General features: G+C 45.8%; 1 protein-coding gene across 1 annotated transcript in view; it reads left to right on the top strand.

Annotated features, from left to right (window-relative positions):
• The window catches only part of BAALC (BAALC binder of MAP3K1 and KLF4), an 87,263-nt gene that overhangs the window by 52,970 nt on the left and 16,059 nt on the right, over positions 1-18,234 (top strand). Inside the window, exon 2 of the mRNA XM_019974141.2 lies at positions 17,861-18,027. Coding sequence (XP_019829700.2) covers positions 17,861-18,027 — 167 coding nt within the window. The remainder of the gene's footprint in view (positions 1-17,860; positions 18,028-18,234) is intronic.

The raw sequence follows: 18,234 nt of genomic DNA, 5'->3' as shown, positions 1-18,234 counted from the left end.
TACTGGGTTTTATCTTTTACCCTGTCACATGTGTCACATAACAGCTCTCTAATGACAGTATAGTAAAGAGACCCTCATCTGCCAGCCATGTGCTCTGTCGTCTGGGGCTCCTATGTTAGCTCAACCTTCTGACCTTTTGATGCATCTCCTGGGGCCCCATAGTCTCTGGGTCTTAGACTCTTTGCATGCGTGCGGGCTCAATCATGTCTGACTCTTTGCGACCCCATGGACTGAAGCCTGCCAAGCTTCTCTGTCCATGGGATTTTCCTGGCAAGAATAATGGAGTGGGTTGCTATTTCCTTTTCCAAGGGATCTTTCCAACCGAGGGATCGAACCCAGGTCTCCTGTTTTGCAGGCAGATTCTTTACCATCTGAGCCACCAAGGAAGTCTTGGACTCTTTAGGGGTTTCTATGCCCTGACCGGATCTGAAACAAAGCTGTGGACTTGGCAAAGTTGATCTTTGATAATACTCTCTTGTCCTCATCTCTTTTCTCCATTTTCTGTCACCCACCTAGTACCCCTCCCCCCACCCCATCCCTTTACTCTTGAGTAAAGATCTGGAATCAATATCTTGTTGTGCCTGGGGGTAGAAAGTTGAGAAATCAGCCCTGACTGTGTGCCAGGCCCAGAGCCGGTCTCACCTGCCCTTTCTACCTTTGATCACCAATCTTTGATGCAGATATCATAATTCTCATTCTTTATCCAAGAAAATTGAAGCTTAATGATGCTGAGTAGTGGAGCAAAGACAGAGACAGAAGATAGGGACAAGATGTCTTTGGAGTCACACAGATCTGAGGATTGAGTCTTGGTTCCACCATTGGCAGACTGTTTGAGCAGGTTACTTGGCCTCTCTGAGATAGTGTCCTAGCCTGTAAAATGGGAATAATCATAGCAGAGAGTTTGATACTTGGTAGCCCAAAAGGCAATGGCACCCCACTCTAGTACTCTTGCCTGGAAAATCCCATGAATGGAGGAGCCTGGTAGGCTGCAGTCCATGGGGTCATGGGGGGTCGGACATGACTGAGTGACTTCACTTTCACTTTTCACTTTCATGCATTGGAGAAGGAAATGGCAACCCACTCCAGTGTTCTTGCCTGGAGAATCCCAGGGATGGGGGAGCCTCGTGGGCTGCCATTTATGGGGTCGCACAGAGTCGGACATGACTGAAGCGATTCAGCAGCAGCAGCAGCAGCAGCAGCGGCCCAAAAGGGAAAAAAAAAATGGAAAATGTTATTATTTAGTCACTTCAGAAACGTCACACAGATTGTAAGGTGCAGAGCTGGGATTTGAACCCAGGCCTGTGTGGCTGCAGATGCGGTGCCGCCCATTGTAGCACATGCCTCTTGGACACACAGCCGCCAGTCACACCTGTTAAATGAATGTGTATTTAAGTCATTCAGCTCACAGACACTTAGGGCCCCAAGAGGTACAGGCTCAAAATGGAGGCAGATTCAAAGATATGGAATAAAGGAAAAAATGCAATTCAATTCCTGCTTTATCTTACAAGAAAAGTATCACAAAAGAAGGAATTTTTAATTTTTTTCATTAAAAAATTAAAGTCACTATTGGCAAATAAAATTGTAAGATACTTAAAGTATACTACATGATGGGCTTCCTTTGTGGCTCAGATGATAAAGAATCTACCTGCAATACAGGAGACCGGGTTTGATCCCTGGGTCAGGAAGATCCCTGGAGAAGGGAATGGCTACCCACTCCAGTATTCTTGCCTGGAAAATTACATGGACAGGGGAGCCTGATGGGCTACAGGCCTTGGGGTTGCAAAGAGTCAGACATGACTGAGTGACTAACTCACTGACTTGATATATATGTGCATTGTGAAAGAATTTCCCCCCATGCAATTAATACATACTCATCACCTAAGTTCTACTCTATTAGCAAATTTCAGTAATACAATATGGTATTGTCAACTATAGTCACCATGCTATACTTTAGATCCTCAGATCTTATTCATCTAATAGCTGATAGCTTGTACCCTTTTAACAACCTCTCCCTATTTCCCCCACCCTTAGCCCCTGGCAACCACTTTTCTACTCTCTAGTAGTAGTTTAGTAGCTAAGTCGTGTCCGACTCTTGCGACCCCATGGACTATAGCCTGTCATGGACTAAGCCCATGGACTATAGTTCCTCTGTCCATGAGATTCTACAGGCATGAATACTGGAGTGGGTTGCCATTTCCTTCTCCAGGGGATCTTCCCAGCGCAGGAATCGAACCCGGGTCTCCTGCATTGCAGGCAGATTCCTTACCAACTGAGCTATAAGGGAAGCCCTATCTACTCTCTATCTCCATGCATTTAATTTGTTGTTGTTGTTGTTGTTGCTGCTGCTGCTGCTGCTGCTAAGTCGCTTCAGTTGTGTCTGACTCTGTGCGACCCCATAGACAGCAGCCCACCAGGCTCCATCGTCCCTGGGATTCTCCAGGCAAGAACACTGGAGTGGAAGATTACACATATAAGGAATGTCATGCAGTATCTGTCTTTCTTTGGCTTATTTCACTAAACACAATGCCCTCCAGATTCACTCACGTTGTCACAAATGGCAGGATTTTGGAAGGAGTTTACTTTTGCTACATAACTAAACCTCTTTGAAATCCTCTGACTCAGATTTTTTTTTTTTTTTTACAAATCTGGCAGTGGCTCCCTCTCCCTCCTCTTTCTGTCCCTGACATGGCTTTTTTGCTTCCTGCTTCTTCTCCACCTAGACCCTAATAAATAAGTCAACCTTCAGTTCAGTTCAGTCTCTCAGTCATGTCCAACTCTTTGCCACTCCATGGACTACAGCATGCCAGGCTTTCCTGTTTATCACCAACCTCCAGAATTTACTCAAACTCATGTCCATTGAGTAGATGATGCCATCCAACATCTCATCCTCTGTCAAACCCTTCTCCTCCTGCCTCCAGTCTTTCCCAGCATCAGGGTATTTTCAAATGAGTCAGTTCTTTGAATCAGGTGGCCAAAGTATTAGACTTTCATCTTTAGCATCAGTCCTTCCAATGAATATTCAGGACTGATTTCCTTTAGGATGAACTGGTTGGATCACCTTGCAGTCCAAGGGACTCTCAAGAGTCTTCTCCAACACCACAGTTTAAAAGCATCAATTCTTCGGCACTCAGCTTTCTTTATAGTCCAACTCTCACATCCATTCATGACCACTGGAAGAACCATAGCCTTGACTAGACAGACCTTTGTTGGCAAAGTAATGTCTCTGCTTTTTAATATGCTGTCTAGGTTGGTCATAACTTTCCTTTCAAGGAGTAAGCATCTTTTAATATCATGGCTTCAGTCACCATCTGCAGTCATCCTAAGTCAACCTAATGTCTCCCTTTTCTTTGATTTCCTTTCCACCAGTTAATTAAGTGGATTCTTCAACTCAGAAGCAAGGCATGAGGTCATTCTAGTGTACAAGAATCCTCTCTGCTTTTAAAAGATTAGGAGAGGCGGAGAGAGGTGAATTTCAATTACCATGCTCTCTCTCCTGGAACTAACTAAAATTTAAACCTTAGTGCTAATCATAGTATAAGAGATACTGGGGAAGGAATTTTAAGCATCAATGGAGGCTGGGGGGTTCTTCTGCACAAAGTTGACCCTGTAGACCTTTCAGCCTGGACTCAAATGCCCAGAGGTCAGGGCCTTGGCAACTTTCCCATGCCCCACACCAACCCCCAACAAAGCTCCCCTTCCTGCAGGGAGGCAGCCATCTGTAGAGAAATGAAAGGAAAGGCCAGTGTGACTCACCTCTCACTTTATCATTGCCAGCCCCTAGGCAGCATTGCACTGCCCTGTCACCAGCCCTTCCTGTAGCTGGGCACAGGATGACCTTATTGGGCTGAGTTTGTGGGAGAACTGCTCTTGCCAGAGGGTCGTGACATTCATGATGAGGGAAAGCCATCCCTCCTTCCTGCAGCATGAGCCCCTAAAGGGCAAGTGGACTTAGGGTTTGCATGCAGCCCCAAATCCTGGAAAGACATCTGCCCTGATTGGGAGCTCCTGGGAGTCACAGTAACCTGAAGAGGGGTGTGGGGTGAGTGGCCAGCAGCCTTTAACAGGTCTCTCCTGGGGAATCATTATGCTGTTTATGTGAGCTCTTTCCTCCACTTCCTGATACCACCACAGTCATGGGAACCGATGGCAGGTTGCACCTTTGCACTTGCTTCTTTGGGATTTCAGCTGTTCAGTCCATCACAGGAGGAAACACTGAACACACAGAGGTCTGTATGACAGCTTCTTTCTAAGTGATGATTCTAGCTCTGGCAACCTGCTCAACGGTTCAGGACTCTTCCAACAAACATTTCTTGAATGCCTAATACATGCCAGATCTTGTCATGAACAAGACAGGTATGGTCCTTGGCTTTGTGGAACAACCAGACTAGTGGAGCAGGCAGACCTGGAACAAAAAATCCCAACAGTGATGAATGCTGTGTTGACATACACATGTGTGTATGTATCATGCAAAAATATAACAATGATAGCATAGTATGTAATATAGTTTTTTCTTTCCTATACAAAAACTGTCATTCTTACAAATTTATCATCTAATTGCTTTATTCCACTTATTATTAAATACTGATGGAGTAGGAAATGGCAACCAACTCCAGTATTCTTGCCTGGAAAATTCTGTGGACAGAGGAGCCTGGCAGGCTACAGTCCATGCAGTTGCAGAGAATCAAACACCACTGAGCTTGCAAAGAAAGAGATTATATACTGGACTTCTACCTACATAAATCTTTATGCTTTTTAGATTACTGTATAGAATTTCACAGTGTAGGTAAAACACAGTTAACTTAGTAATTATCCAACTAATGAATGGCTACGTTGATTCCACTTTTCACTGTTATAGGGGTGTAAAGAATGTCCTCAACAGGCCTGGGTGCCATGGTAAAGAGATTTTCTACAGTAGGTAGAAAGTAGTAGCAGCCGACTCTTCCTGAGTAGTAGACTCAGACTGAAAATGCTGAGTCAAGGGGGACTTCCCTGGAGGCCCAGTGGTTAAGAATCCAGGCTTCCACTGCAGGGGGTGGGGGGTGGGAGGGGAGTGGTCATGGGTTCGATCCCTGTTCTGGAAACTAAAATCCCACATGCCTCAAGGTGCAGCCAGCAAAAGAAAGAAAAAAGGAAATTGCTGAGTCATGATGTGCACAATTCTAAACTTGCCTAAATTCTACCAGTGGTCCTCCAAAATAGATAGTTCTATTTGTACTCCCACCAGCAACTTATGAAAGAATTCACTTACTGACACCTTTCCACATTTAATATTATCAGACTTAACTTTTGCCACTCTGAAGGGTGAGAAATGATACCTTGTTATTTAAATTTTGCATGGGTCTATTTTCCAGTAATTCTTAAATAAGCTATTGAATTTCCAGTTAAATTACAGAAGCAGGAAGGATTCAGGCAGGCAGGTCTTTTCCATCCTCCAAGGACAGCCCAGTGCTGGTAGGCACAGAGGAGGCGCTCAGAGATGCTAGAGCATTGATTGATTGCTTTGGATAATTTTAAATTTCCAAGAATTAAAATTTCTATTCAGTTGACCTAAATCTCCTGATTCTGATTGACCCAAATATATTTCTTATATCTAATGAGGTTTTATCACTAAACGTCTAATGTCCACCTAAGAGAAAAGTTTAGTACCAGCTAAAGCTGGCCTGACAAGAGCCTACTGAAAAAGCTAGTTGTACTAAATTTAGAAATGTCAAGGAATTAAAAAAAAAAAAAAAGGCAAGAAACCAGCTGCCCCTTCCTTAAAGGGCTGCTGCTGCTGCTTCTAAGTGGCTTCAGTCGTGTCCGACTCTGTGCAACCCAATGGACGGCAGCCCACCAGGCTCCCCCGTCCCTCGGATTCTCCGGGCAAGAACACTGGAGTGGGTTGCCATTTCCTTCTCCAATGCATGAAAGTGAAAACTGAAAGTGAAGTTGCTCAGTCGTATCCGACTCTTCGAGACCCCATGGACTGCAGCCTACCAGGCTCCTCTGTCCATGGGATTTTCCAGGCAAGAGTACTGGAGTGGGGTGCCATTGCCTTCAGGCTAACCATCCCCAAAGTGACTGAACCAAGGCAGAAAGAAAACAGGCAGGAAAATTGCATTGGAAGACTTCTTCCCTGAGGACAATTTCACCAACTAAGCAGATGTCCAGGGCAGGCTGAGGAGACAAGCATGGAGCCAGCCACCTTTGGAGCCGTGTGAGAGGTAACCCCTGGGGTGTTTTTAAATCCCTGACTGATTAGATCTGCAGACTTTGTGGGAAAAGGCCAGGCCACAAGCACGATACGTTGTCTGAACACATAAGGATGTGGGGTAAGAAAAAACAATCAAAGTAAGCCTCCCCTTTCAAGCTTGCTTACCAAAAAATGGGACCATGATGGGCAGGGCCTTCGCCAAGGAATGTCACAGCCCTTGGAGGGGACCTGTCCCACCTGACTCCTAGGATTTCCTTCTGGGGCATCGGTTCGTCACCCTGTTCTATAATGACACCACTGTTCAGGGTTCCTGGGGTTGCTCAGATGAACAATTCTCTAAAGAGGCAGTTTCAGCCTGAGTAGGACGGTGGACTCCAGACCAGGCCATGTGGGCGAGGAAGGGGGCATCAGATACGTGACTTACTGTCTTGCAAACGACCTCTGCCTTGCCGTGCCCTCCATCCCTCATAGAGAATTATGTCTACACCAGTTCAATTTCTTGTCTTCCTTCTCCCACCAATGAGAATTCAGTCTTTCCCTCCATCCCTGGTATTCCCTGTGGTGTGGAAGTGGGGGACTTAGAAGCGACGGGGAGGGGCGGTAAGAAAAGGAAGGTGGGCTGGGGGAGGCCTGAGCTGACAGACTACAACCCTACTGGGCTCTAAGCCTCAGGTATAACCCAGCACCCAGCATAGCGCCTGGCACGCAGTAGACACTGTGTTGTGTGTCAGTCGCTCAGCTGCGTCCCACTCTCTGCGACCCCATGGACTGCAGCCCGCCAAGCTCCTCTGTGCACGGAATCCTCCAGGCAAGAAAACTGCAGTGGGTTGCCATGCCCTCCTCCAGGGGATCTTCCTGACCCAGGGATCAAAGCCAGATCTCCTGCATTGCAGGCAGATTCTTTACTATCTGAGTAACCAGGGAAGCCCCAGTAGGCACTGAATATTTTTCAAGTGATTGACTAATTGAAAGACAGATGACAAAAGTGTAAGTGATCTATGAAGAGGAAGAAGCAGATGAAGGAGGAATAAGGCTGAGTAGAAATGGTGATAGGTAAGGGGGAAGTGGAGCAGGATTAGGGCCTCGTCTCATTTGTTAAAAGCTGTATGTCTAAGCAGTGAAACACGTTTGGGGACATAGTAGGCAAGACATCAACTAACAGCTATCCCTGGTTGGTGGGATTATGAATAATTTTCATTTTCTTATTTTTTTTTACCAATATAGTCAATTTTCTATATGAAATATCTATTTCTCATACAAGCAAAATAGAAACATTATTTTATAAAAGGAAAAGCGAGGTGATACAGTCCCCTCAAAATTGAGATATTGATATCCCAACCCCCAGTACCTCAGAATACAATTATATTTGGAGACAGACTCTTTAAAGAGGTAATTAAGGTAAAATTAGGTCATGAATTCTATTGTTTTAAACCAGGCAGCCTGTGATACTGTGTTGTGATGGTCCTAGCAACTAATACACAAGGGAGACATTTTTAAAGTTTAAGATAATTACTCAGTACATTTGTAACTTATGTAATATTGCGTCGTACTTCAGCTATACTTCAGTTAAAGAATATTTCTTTGATACAGACAAAAATAACTTTGTAACTTCATAACGACCAAAAAATAGAAAATTTTTCAAGGAAAGACAAAATGGACAGGGAATAATATCAGAGAAGTGTTTTGGGCAATTTGGGAGGAAGACTATGGAAAAGCATATGGCCTTGTTATGTTCTTAGCATAGCAGTATTGTGTACCTTCGAAACAATAAGCTCTTTGATGGGAGAGAGAGCTGAGTTTTTATTACAGAGTCGAGACAGCCCCTCGGTAATTAACTCAGAGATATGGCCGTCCCCTCCCTGGAGTATCTACTCTGTAATGATCTCTAAGCAGAGGTGGAAGCTTCAAGGAAGGGAGGTGCCACCGAGGGGATCAAAGTGAGAGCAGAGGCTAAGACGGACAGGTTCTAAGCGTATTGGTAGGGAGAAGAAAAGGGAAACTGTGAGTTTTCCTTTTGGCTACCTCCCAGTTTATTGCTTGTTTGTGGTCTCCTGAGTGTCTCATTCGGAGAAGGCAATGGCAACCCCCTCCAGTACTCTTGCCTGGAAAATCCCATGGGCAGAGGAGCCGGGTAGGCTGTAGTCCATGGGGTCGCTAAGAGTCAGATACGACTGAGCGACTTCACTTTCACTTTTCACTTTCATGCATTGGAGAAGGAAATGGCAACCCACTCCAGTGTTCTTGCCTGGAGAATCCCAGGGACAGGGGAGCCTGGTGGGCTGCCATCTATGGGGTTGCACAGAGTCGGACACGACTGAAGCGACTTAGCAGCAGCAGCAGCAGCAGAGTGTCTCACTGGGGAGAGAATTCAGGCTCCCAGTTCATTGCTTGTTTGTGGTCTCCTAAGTGTCTCTTTGGGGAGAGAATTCAAGGGTGATTTCACCGGGGACAGATAAGACATTCCTTACTTCTTGGGGTCCGCTGCTCTCAGCAGGTGTCTGTCTTGCACGCTGCTGGGTATCACGGCTGGGGACAAGGGGAGCCGTTTTCACCACCAAGCCCCACAGGCAAGGGCAGGTGTGACAGGCTAGAGATCCATCTCCGGGGCTCTCCTGGTGGGACTCATGACCTTCGGGAACTATGAAGTGAGTACTGCAGGCATCCTTATGGACCTGAAGTCCATCGTTCAGTCTCTCTCCCTGACTGTTGCTGTTCAAATCCAAACATGCTGTGTTTTCTCAAGACGATATACCATTCTAAAATGTGTTGCTCACCATTTTTTAAATTACAGCTTCATTGAGCTATAATTCACATACCATACAATTCACCTATTTCAAGTGTACAATTAAATGGCTGTTCATATATTCTCAGAACTCTGCAGCCGTCCCCACAATTTTAGAACATTTTCATCACTTAAAAAGAATCCTGTATCTATTAACAGGCACTCCTCATTGCCCCTCCAACCTCCCCAGATCCAGGCAACCACTAATCTACATTTCTGTCTATAGATTTGCCTCTTTTCTGATCTTTTCACATAAATGGAATCATACCATATGTGGCCTTCTGTAACTGGCTTCTTTCACTTAGCATAATGTTTTCAAGGTTTATGAATGTTGCACCTTTTCTCAATATTTCATTGTGTTTACTGCTAAGTAATAGTCTGCTGCTGCTGCTGCTAAGTCGCTTCAGTCGTGTCCGACCTTGTGTGACCCCATAGACGGCAGCCCACCAGGCTCCCCCATCCCTGGGATTCTCCAGGCAAGAACTCTGGAGTGTGTTGCCATTTCCTTCTCCAATGCATGAAAGTGAAAAGTGAAAGTGAAGTCGCTCAGTCGTGTCCGACCCTCAGCGACCCCTTGGACTGCAGCCTACCAGGCTCCTCCGTCCATGGGATTTTCCAGGCAAGAGTACTGGAGTGGGGTGCCGTCTACTGTAGGTATAAACCATATTTTATTCATCCATCAGCTGGTGGATATTTAGGGTATTTCCACTTTGGGGCTGGTATAATGCTGCTATGAACATTCATGTACAAGTTTTTGTGTGGATATAGGTTTTCATTTCTCTTGGGGGTATACTTAAGACTGGAATTTCTGGGTCTGTGGCAACTATGTCTAACCTTCGGAGGATCGGCCAGACTGATTTCTAAAGTGACTGGACCATTTTATGTTCCCACTAGCAGTATAAAAGTGTTCTAAATTTTCCACACCTTCATCAAAAGTTGTCATTATTTGTCTTTTTTTATAGCCATTCCATTGGGTTTGAAGTGATATTGTGGTTTTGATTTGTATTTTGCTGTTAACTAGTGTCCTTGAACATCTTTTCATGTGCTTATTAACTGTTAGCGTATCTTTTTTGGAGAACCGTCTATTCACCTCCTTTACCTGTGTTTTAATTGAGCTGTATGTCTTTTTATTGTTGAGTTGTGTACGTTTTGGGTAGTAAGACTCCCTTACCAGATATCTAATTTCAAAAATTGTTCCCCTGTTCAGTGAATTGTCCTCTCACTTTACACATGGTATCCTTTGAAGCACAAAAGTTTAAAATTTTGATGGCCTGTAATGTATCTACATTTTATTCTTGTTGCTTTTGGGGTCATTTTTAAGATACCATTGCCTAATCCAAGGTCGTGAAAATTTACATCAATGTTTTCTTTTAAGTGTTTAATAGTTTAAGCGATTACATTTAGATCTTTGATCCACTTTGGGTTAACTTTTGTATATCGTGAGAAACAGGGTCCAATTTCAGTCTTTTTTGTGTAGATATTCAGTTATCCCTACACTTGAAAAAGCAATTCTTTCCCCATCCTTCCCCAGAATCAACTGACAGTAATTGTAAGGGTTACTAAACATTTTTAAGGATTTTCTTATACCAGTCACACAAAAAGTCACATGTAGGGACTTCCCTGATGATCCTGTGGTTAAGAATCTGCCTTACAATGCAGGTGACTCCGGTTCAATCCTTGGTCGGAGAGTTAAGATCCCACAGGCTTGGGAGCAACTAAACCCTCGAACCACAACTAGAGAGTTCCATGTGTTGCAACGAAAACTCCTGCCTGCCGCACCCTGAGCAGCCAAATAAATAAATATTTTCCAAAAGTCACATATAAGCTTCTTACACATCATGTGTGTAATCAAAAATTACCCACAAGGATGAAGAAATGACAGACACCTTCCTATTCTAGTTCATTTTGAAAAATTGAGGAAACAAATTCTCAGTAGTTGCAGTTTATTTAACTTATAACTCAGTTCAGACAGACTTATTATCAGCCACGTATTCAGAGCCTGAGCCCAGATAGTGTTTGGTGAGCCAGAATTTTATCTGATGTGACTTTAGAAGATTCTTCCCAAACAGACTGCTAATGACTCAACATTTTGGATTCTGAGCGTTGAGGGAATGACTTGCAGGTGGTTTCAGTGACTGAAATCTGTGATCACCTTTAACAAGGGTTAAGGAGAAATGGCCCTTTGTCCTGCTCCCCACAAGTTCCCGGCTATCTTTTTTAACTTCTATACTCTGCCCCTCTCCCATTTCCATTTCCAAAAATAGCAAGAAACTGGCAAGAAGTCCCGGGTTGCAATTTGTCATCCAGCTTTAGACACAGCTGTTTCCCCTCTTCTGGCAAAGTCAGTGATTTGGCTTGTCTTCTGGATGGAATGAACATTTTGTGAAGGGTGTCCAAAAAGGACATACCCCAGGGGCACACAAATGTCCCTCAATTTACTGCTACAGAATTCACTGTGGAAAGAAATGGAGGTAGGCATTTTTCAGTGAACCTTCAAAACTACTAGGAGTGTTGATCTCTATGCCAGGAGCGTAGAAGTGTAGTCTTTAGAATTCTTTGCCTCAGAATCACTGGAGGTGGGGGAAGGATGGAAAGAACTTGTTAAAATGTATATTCCAGAGCCCCCAATGAGTCAGAAGTTCTGGATGGGGGGTGGATGTAAGGACCTGTATTTTAACAGGGACTTTAGGTGGCTCTCTTGGGCTTCCCTTGTGGCTCAGCTAGTAAAGAATCCGCCTACAATAAGGGAGACCTGGGTTCGATCCCTGGGTTGGGAAGATCCCCTGGAGAAGAGAAAGGCTCCCCACTCCAGTATTCTGGCCTGGAGAATTCCATGGACTGTAAAGAGTCGGACACAACTGAGTGACTTTTTCTTTCACTTAGGTGGCTCTCACAAACACTAAAATTTGAGAACTGCCTCCTTGGGAGCTTTTCCTCAAAGGTAATGTGAATGAATACTTGCTGAGACCACCAGCTTTGGAAATATACAGAACCAGAGTTAAACTTCAGTTTCTTTTCCTACAAAATAAGGTTCACTCCCCAGGTCCCAGGTAGAAAAGGGCTGGCCTGGAGTAGGGATGCGGATGAAGCTCGGGATCTAGTACAATGCAACTTTCACAACAGTGTCCCCCCAGTCTGGGTCACTTGGCACCCTGTAGGGTTGCCAGATAAAATTCAGGACACCTGGTTAACTTGAATTTCAGAAAAACAACAATAGTTTTTCAGTGTAACTGTGGCAACAATGCCAAGGTGAGTTTCCAGGGCCCAGGGGCTGCTAGGACAAGCTCCACAGAAGGATTTGGGACATTGTTCCTTGATTGACAGCCTCTGTGTCTCAGTCTCCAGCCCTTCCGGATATTCTGTGAGCTCCTCAGATTATTTAAATGAATCACTTTTCAACTTTAATTCACTGACGTCAATTTTTGTTGCTTGCAGCTATGCGCTCTGACTGATAGAGCGTCTGTAACTCCCTACTCAACAGCTTACCATCTGTTATCTCTTACCATCACTCCTCTGAGCTCCCCTTGAAGCCACCAGGAGCCTCCTAATGGCACAGTCTCTCTGGCTTTTCTTGATTCTATACCCTTTTCTGGTGGAGGAGTGTGTAGAGGACACAGGGCACCCATGGAAACTCTACTGGAAGGGAGCTAGGAGAGTAAAGACCCTGCCTCAGTGTGCTACTGCAGAGACCCCAGCTCAATAGCTAGTGATGCCCACCAGCAAACCCAACTAGAAGCCAGTGGGCAAGGGAGCCTGTGAATATGACGCTTTTCAAGTCAGAGTTCTAGGCCTGGAACAGGGTAAAGATGAGGGGAAGATCAGTGTGATGAGGCAGAAAGAATATATTGAGCATGCAGGGTATATATGCTGTCTTAGGTTTGGTTCCTTGAAGCAGAGCCCGAGATGGGGTTTGTATGCAACTGACTCCTAGAGATACTCCTGGGAGAACCATATGAGGAGGGGAGCCCGGAAAGCAGGATGGGCCAGGGAAGGGAGCTAGGCAAAGATGTATTAGTTTCAGGATGAGCCTAGTCCCAGCTTCCTCCCCTGAGTTACTTTGGAGAAAAGTTGTTTTGTAGAAATTATCCTGCTCAGCTGGGCTCTTATACACACACCGCTACACACTTTTTATTGGCCATGGGCTATACCTGACATAATCAACCAAGCCTCTCCCAGTGAGGGGGCCTCCTTTGGCCAAGGACAGGCCTTAGGAGAAGGGGGCAGGCATGAGCTATTGGCCACCAGCATGCACCGCAGCTGGGGTCAGATGACTGAACCTGGGTGGGGGCACCAGTAGCATCTGTCAGAAGGACATCACCTCCTTGTTATCTCTGCATGATGAGGCAAAAATTCTTTTCCCCTTGTGCACTTTTATAGTTGACAGGTTTTCTAATATTGAGTCTTATTCTTTTTGGAACTAGACACATAAAATTAAATCCACGAAGTGAAACCACCTGATCGATTGTAGGCAGAAGTAACAGTAAATGACTCCGTATTCTTGACCCCCTGCAGTGACCTCTTGACCACACTGAGCAGATGGTCCTGCTCACTGGCAATGCCAGGCCCAAGCTTGGCCCTGTTTCACTGCTTATGATCAGGGATTTTCTTGTTCATCAGGTTCGGTATGGGCTTCCCAGGTGGCTTGGTGGTAGAGTCTGCCAGCCAGTGAAGGAGACACGGGTTCAATCCCTGGGTTGGGAAGATCCGCTGGAGCAGGAAGTGGCAACCCCCTCCAGTATTCTTGTCTGGAAAATTCCATGGACAGAGGATCCTGGTGGGCTACTGTCCATGGTGTCGCAAAGAGTCAGATACAACTGAACAACTGAGCACACACACACACACACACATGCATCAGGCTCAGTGGGCCAGTCGTTGAGCTCTTCATAGGCCCTGCTTGTGTGACTCATAGATCAAGAATGTAATTAATATGGCTAATAGAGGGGGGCACCTGAGGAGTCAAGGCAGCTGGTGCTGGACCTTAAATAATAATAAGTGCAAAGTGACATGCATGCTCAATCACTTCAGTCGTGTCTGACTCTTTGCGACCTTGTGGACTGTAGCCCACCAGGCTCCTCTGTCCATGTGGATTCTCCAGGAAAAAAATACTGGAGTGGGTTGCTATGCCCTCCTCCAGGGAATCTTCCCAACCTGGGAATCAAACTCACATCTGCCTGCATCTCCAGCATTGCAGGCAGATTCTTTACCCTCTGAGCCACCTGGGAAGCCCATGTGGCAAACATATTAGAACCTTAATATATGTTGTCTCGTTTAGCCCTTACAATAGCCCAGGAAGTGGGAATTATTCTTCTCATTTAATCGTTGAGGAAGTCCCTAGGCTGGGGATTAAGAAGGAGCTCTAACTTTTGTTCAGCCACCAATGAAAACTGAAAACACTAGACCAAATGAATGGCCATGTTTCTAGGAGTTGTGAGTCTCAGCAGAGACACCCAGGAAGTCAAGGGGCCGCTGAGAGGGTAGGGCTGACCATATGCACCGCAGCCACAGCAGCTCTGCCTCGATCTGTCTGTTGTCAGGACTGGCTTCCTGGGTGTGCCACCAGGGCAGCCCCACAGGGCCTGCCAGGCTCAGAAGGGGCCTGTGCATATGATTTAGTGCCCTGCAGGTGCCATCCTGAAATTCTTAATAGTTTTGTCTAAATTTGCATTTTGTAAGTGAAATACTATGAAACAGTAGAACTTGTGCCAGGAGCTTGGAGCTCTGCCTTGTGCTCGGTCCCACTTCCTGTTGCCTCTCAGCTTCTGTGGTCTCCACTGTCTGCTCTTGGCCAGTTACTTTTCTTTTTCCCAGTCCATCACAGACAAATAAATGGTCCTATGTATATGATTAACACCCAGCTCGCAGCAATTGTGACTCACCTCGTGAGTTTGACAACACTGAAACTGGTCTAATACTGTCTTCAGCCAGATAAGTTCAGTCGGACAGGTTCACCCTTGGAGGTTCCAGTGATGTCAGATTGTCATTTGTTGTTGTTGTTCAGTCGCTCAGTTGTGTCCAACTCTTTGAGACCCCATGGACTGCAGCATGCCAGGCTCCCCTGTCCCTCACTATCTCCCGGAGCTTGCTCAAGTTCATGTCCATTGAGTCGGTGATGCCATCCAACCATCTCATCCTCTGTCATCCCCTTCTCCTCCTGCCCCCAATCTTTTCCAGCATCAGGGTCTTTTCCAGTGAGTCGGCTTTACACATCAGGTGGCCAAAGTATTGGAGGTTCAGCCTCAGCTTCAGCATCAGTCCTTCCAATGAATATTCAGGGTTGATTTCCTTTAGGATTGACTGGTTTCATCTCCTTACAGTCCAGGGGACTATCAAGAGTCTTCTCTGGCACCACAATTCGAAAGCATCAATTCTTCCATGCTCAGCCATCTTTATGGTCCAGCTCTCACATCTGTACATTTCCAAATGCTTGTGTTCAGTTCTTATAGTTATCCCACAGCAGACCAGTAACAACAGTGGACCATGATAAAAAGCTCTGCTTTAGACTCTTCTGTGGGTGTCAGGATCCTGGAATTACCCGTCCAAATCACACAGACCTGCTTCCAGGGTCCTCATGGGCCTCTTCACCTGAGTCATTCTCCCGGTTTGCATTTCCCTAGGCCAAGGGGCAGCTGTTTGCAGGGGGCAGTGGGGATGGAGATTGAATATGTATGCTGGGGTATCTACATATGCATTTGAAGCACTGCTGGTGCAGGATGGAGGGAGGATGGGAAGAGAAGGGGGGCAGGCTGCCAGCTGGTGGAGGAAGAGGAGCACAAAGATTTGGAGTGAGCCCAGCTGAAGGAATCCAGCCATTTCTCGACACATCTGGACCTTATCCAGAGTGCCTGCCAGTCAGGAAACTTTCGATCAGGCATCTTCCGTTTTGACTAACAGTGTTTTGAATGCGGATTTCTATCCTGTGGGCATGGTCAGGAGCCTCCTAGCACTTTGCAGAGCAGGTGGGGGGCATGTGGACATGTGTGTCCTTCAGGTCCCTCCCTTAGCTGCACGGAGACTGCAGCCTCCTCAGCTCTGCCCCTCCCTCTCTTAGTGTATCTGATACACGGCTTCTGATGCCTGCCTCGAGCCAGATTTCTCAACACTCTGGGAAAGGACTTTGTTTATTTTCCTTAAGTTTGAAAGCAAACACCCCAAAAGTAAGACCCCAAAGTAACACCCCAACACCCCAAAAGTAAGACAGGCAAATGACTCGAAAATTTAAACACACACACACAATTAGCCAATAGGCATATATCTTATGTTTACATTTTATTTGTAAAGGATATTATGAATGATCCAAATGAACAGCTGGATAAAGAGGTACACAGGGCAGAATCTGAAAGAGTTCTAAGCACAGGATCTGAGCTGTGGAGTTGTGGTTGCCACCCTCCCAGCATCTGTATGCTTTCACCAACTTGGAAGCTCCCCCAAACACTGTCACATAGGGATGTTTAGGGAGGTTTAATCATGTAGGCATCATCAGTTACTAACTCAAGTCTCCAGTCCCTCTCCCCTCACCAGAGGTTGGAAGGTGGGGCTGAAAGTTCCAAGTTCCTACTCAAGGTCAGGTCTTCCTGGCAACCAGCCCTCACCCTGACCTAGGGGGCCACCAGGAGTTGCCTCCTTATAACAAATAGTGCTCCTCTCTTTCCTGTCACTCATGAAATTCCAAGGAATTTGGGAGCTCTGTGTCATGAAATGTGAGCAAATACAAAATGCTGTCACCGAAGGTGCTGCTGTCCCCCGTTATTACTCGGGAAATGACAAGGGTTTTAGGAGCTCTGTGCCGGGAACTGGGGACGAAGACCAAATATATGTTTCTTTTTGTATCACAGTGTCCTACCCTCACAGACCGCTCTGTCATTGCCGACTGGCCTTGGAGGAGTAGAATGACTGGCCTGCCCGGCTGCCCTCAGCCTCCCTGTGGTCATCACAGCCTCTGCTGTCTTCCTGTCTCCCCCTTGCCACCCCCACCCCCAGTGCTCCCTGGACCACTTTTGTCTTTTCAATTAAATACTCTATCCATGAATTCCTCTCTGTAGTCCTCCTCTTGCTTTTCTTTTTCCTTTTTTTGTGGCCTCCCCACACAACTTGTGGGATCTTAGTTCCCTGACTGACCAGGGATTGAACCCTCGCCCTCAGCAGTGACAGCTCGGAGTCCTAACCACTGGACCACCAGGGAATTCCACCCTCTTGCTTTTCACTGAGGCCATATTTAAACTTCATTCTGTCGTTTCTTGGCCTTCCCTGGGAGGAACCACATACTCAGTCCAACACCTTGAAATGGAATTATGTAAAAAACAATGTGTTACCTTCAAACTAGTAATCCCACCTCTAGGAATTTATCCTAGGAGATAATTAAGAATAAAACTTTAGCCCCACTGGCTTTCATCACTGTAACATTTGATATGAAAAGGTAAAAATAAATATCCAATTAGAGGGCATTAGTTAAATAAATAGTGACATATCCATACAGTGACACACCAGACAAGGTATATGGCAGAATACTTAAGGGTGTGGGAAAATGTCAATGATGTATTATTAAGTAATAATTTGAGGTTACAAAGTTATTTTAAAGTCTCAGTTTTGTAAAAACAGGGACTTGCCTGGTGGTTAAGACTACGGGCTTTCAACACACGGGGGTTACAGGTTCGATCCCTGGTCAGGGAAATAAGACTACACATGGTCTTGTGGTCAAAAATTATTTTTTAAATTTTTTTTAAAAAAAGAAGAGGAAAAAACCCACACGTGTTCTTATAGAAAATGTAGCTCTGCATGATGGGATTTCTAGGTGACATTTATTTCTTCATTTCTGCTGTCTTGGGGATTGTTTGCAGCAACTGCCATGGGCAAGACTCTAGTCCCATGTTCTGCTTCCCTCCTCGCAGGTGTGCTGGAAGATGGCGTGACCTCCAACGGCATGCCCCGATCGACAGCCCCGAGTGGAATATCCAACCCAGAGAAGAAGATGAGCTGTGGGACCCAGTGCCCGAATCCTCAGAGCCTCAGCTCAGGCCCCCTGACCCAGAAACAGAACGGCCTCCGGACCGCAGAGGTAGGTCACAGCCGCAGAACGGACGAGAAGGTTGCTTTCGGGCAGAGCCATGCTGAGACTGCACCCACGGAAGCGGCCGTGATGGCTCACCTTGCCAAAGGAAATTCTCCACCCACCCGTGTGAAAATTGTTGTAAAGAAAACAGCAGGGCCCCACCTCCCACCCCCTGCCTTGAGGGCTGCTGTGTTTGGTTGAATCAGCGGAAAT

The sequence above is a fragment of the Bos indicus genome, chromosome 14, assembly GCF_029378745.1.
Source record: "Bos indicus isolate NIAB-ARS_2022 breed Sahiwal x Tharparkar chromosome 14, NIAB-ARS_B.indTharparkar_mat_pri_1.0, whole genome shotgun sequence".
Taxonomy (NCBI): Eukaryota; Metazoa; Chordata; class Mammalia; order Artiodactyla; family Bovidae; genus Bos; species Bos indicus.
Note: the sequence above shows the minus strand (reverse complement) of the source record. Positions and strands in the feature narration are given on the sequence as shown.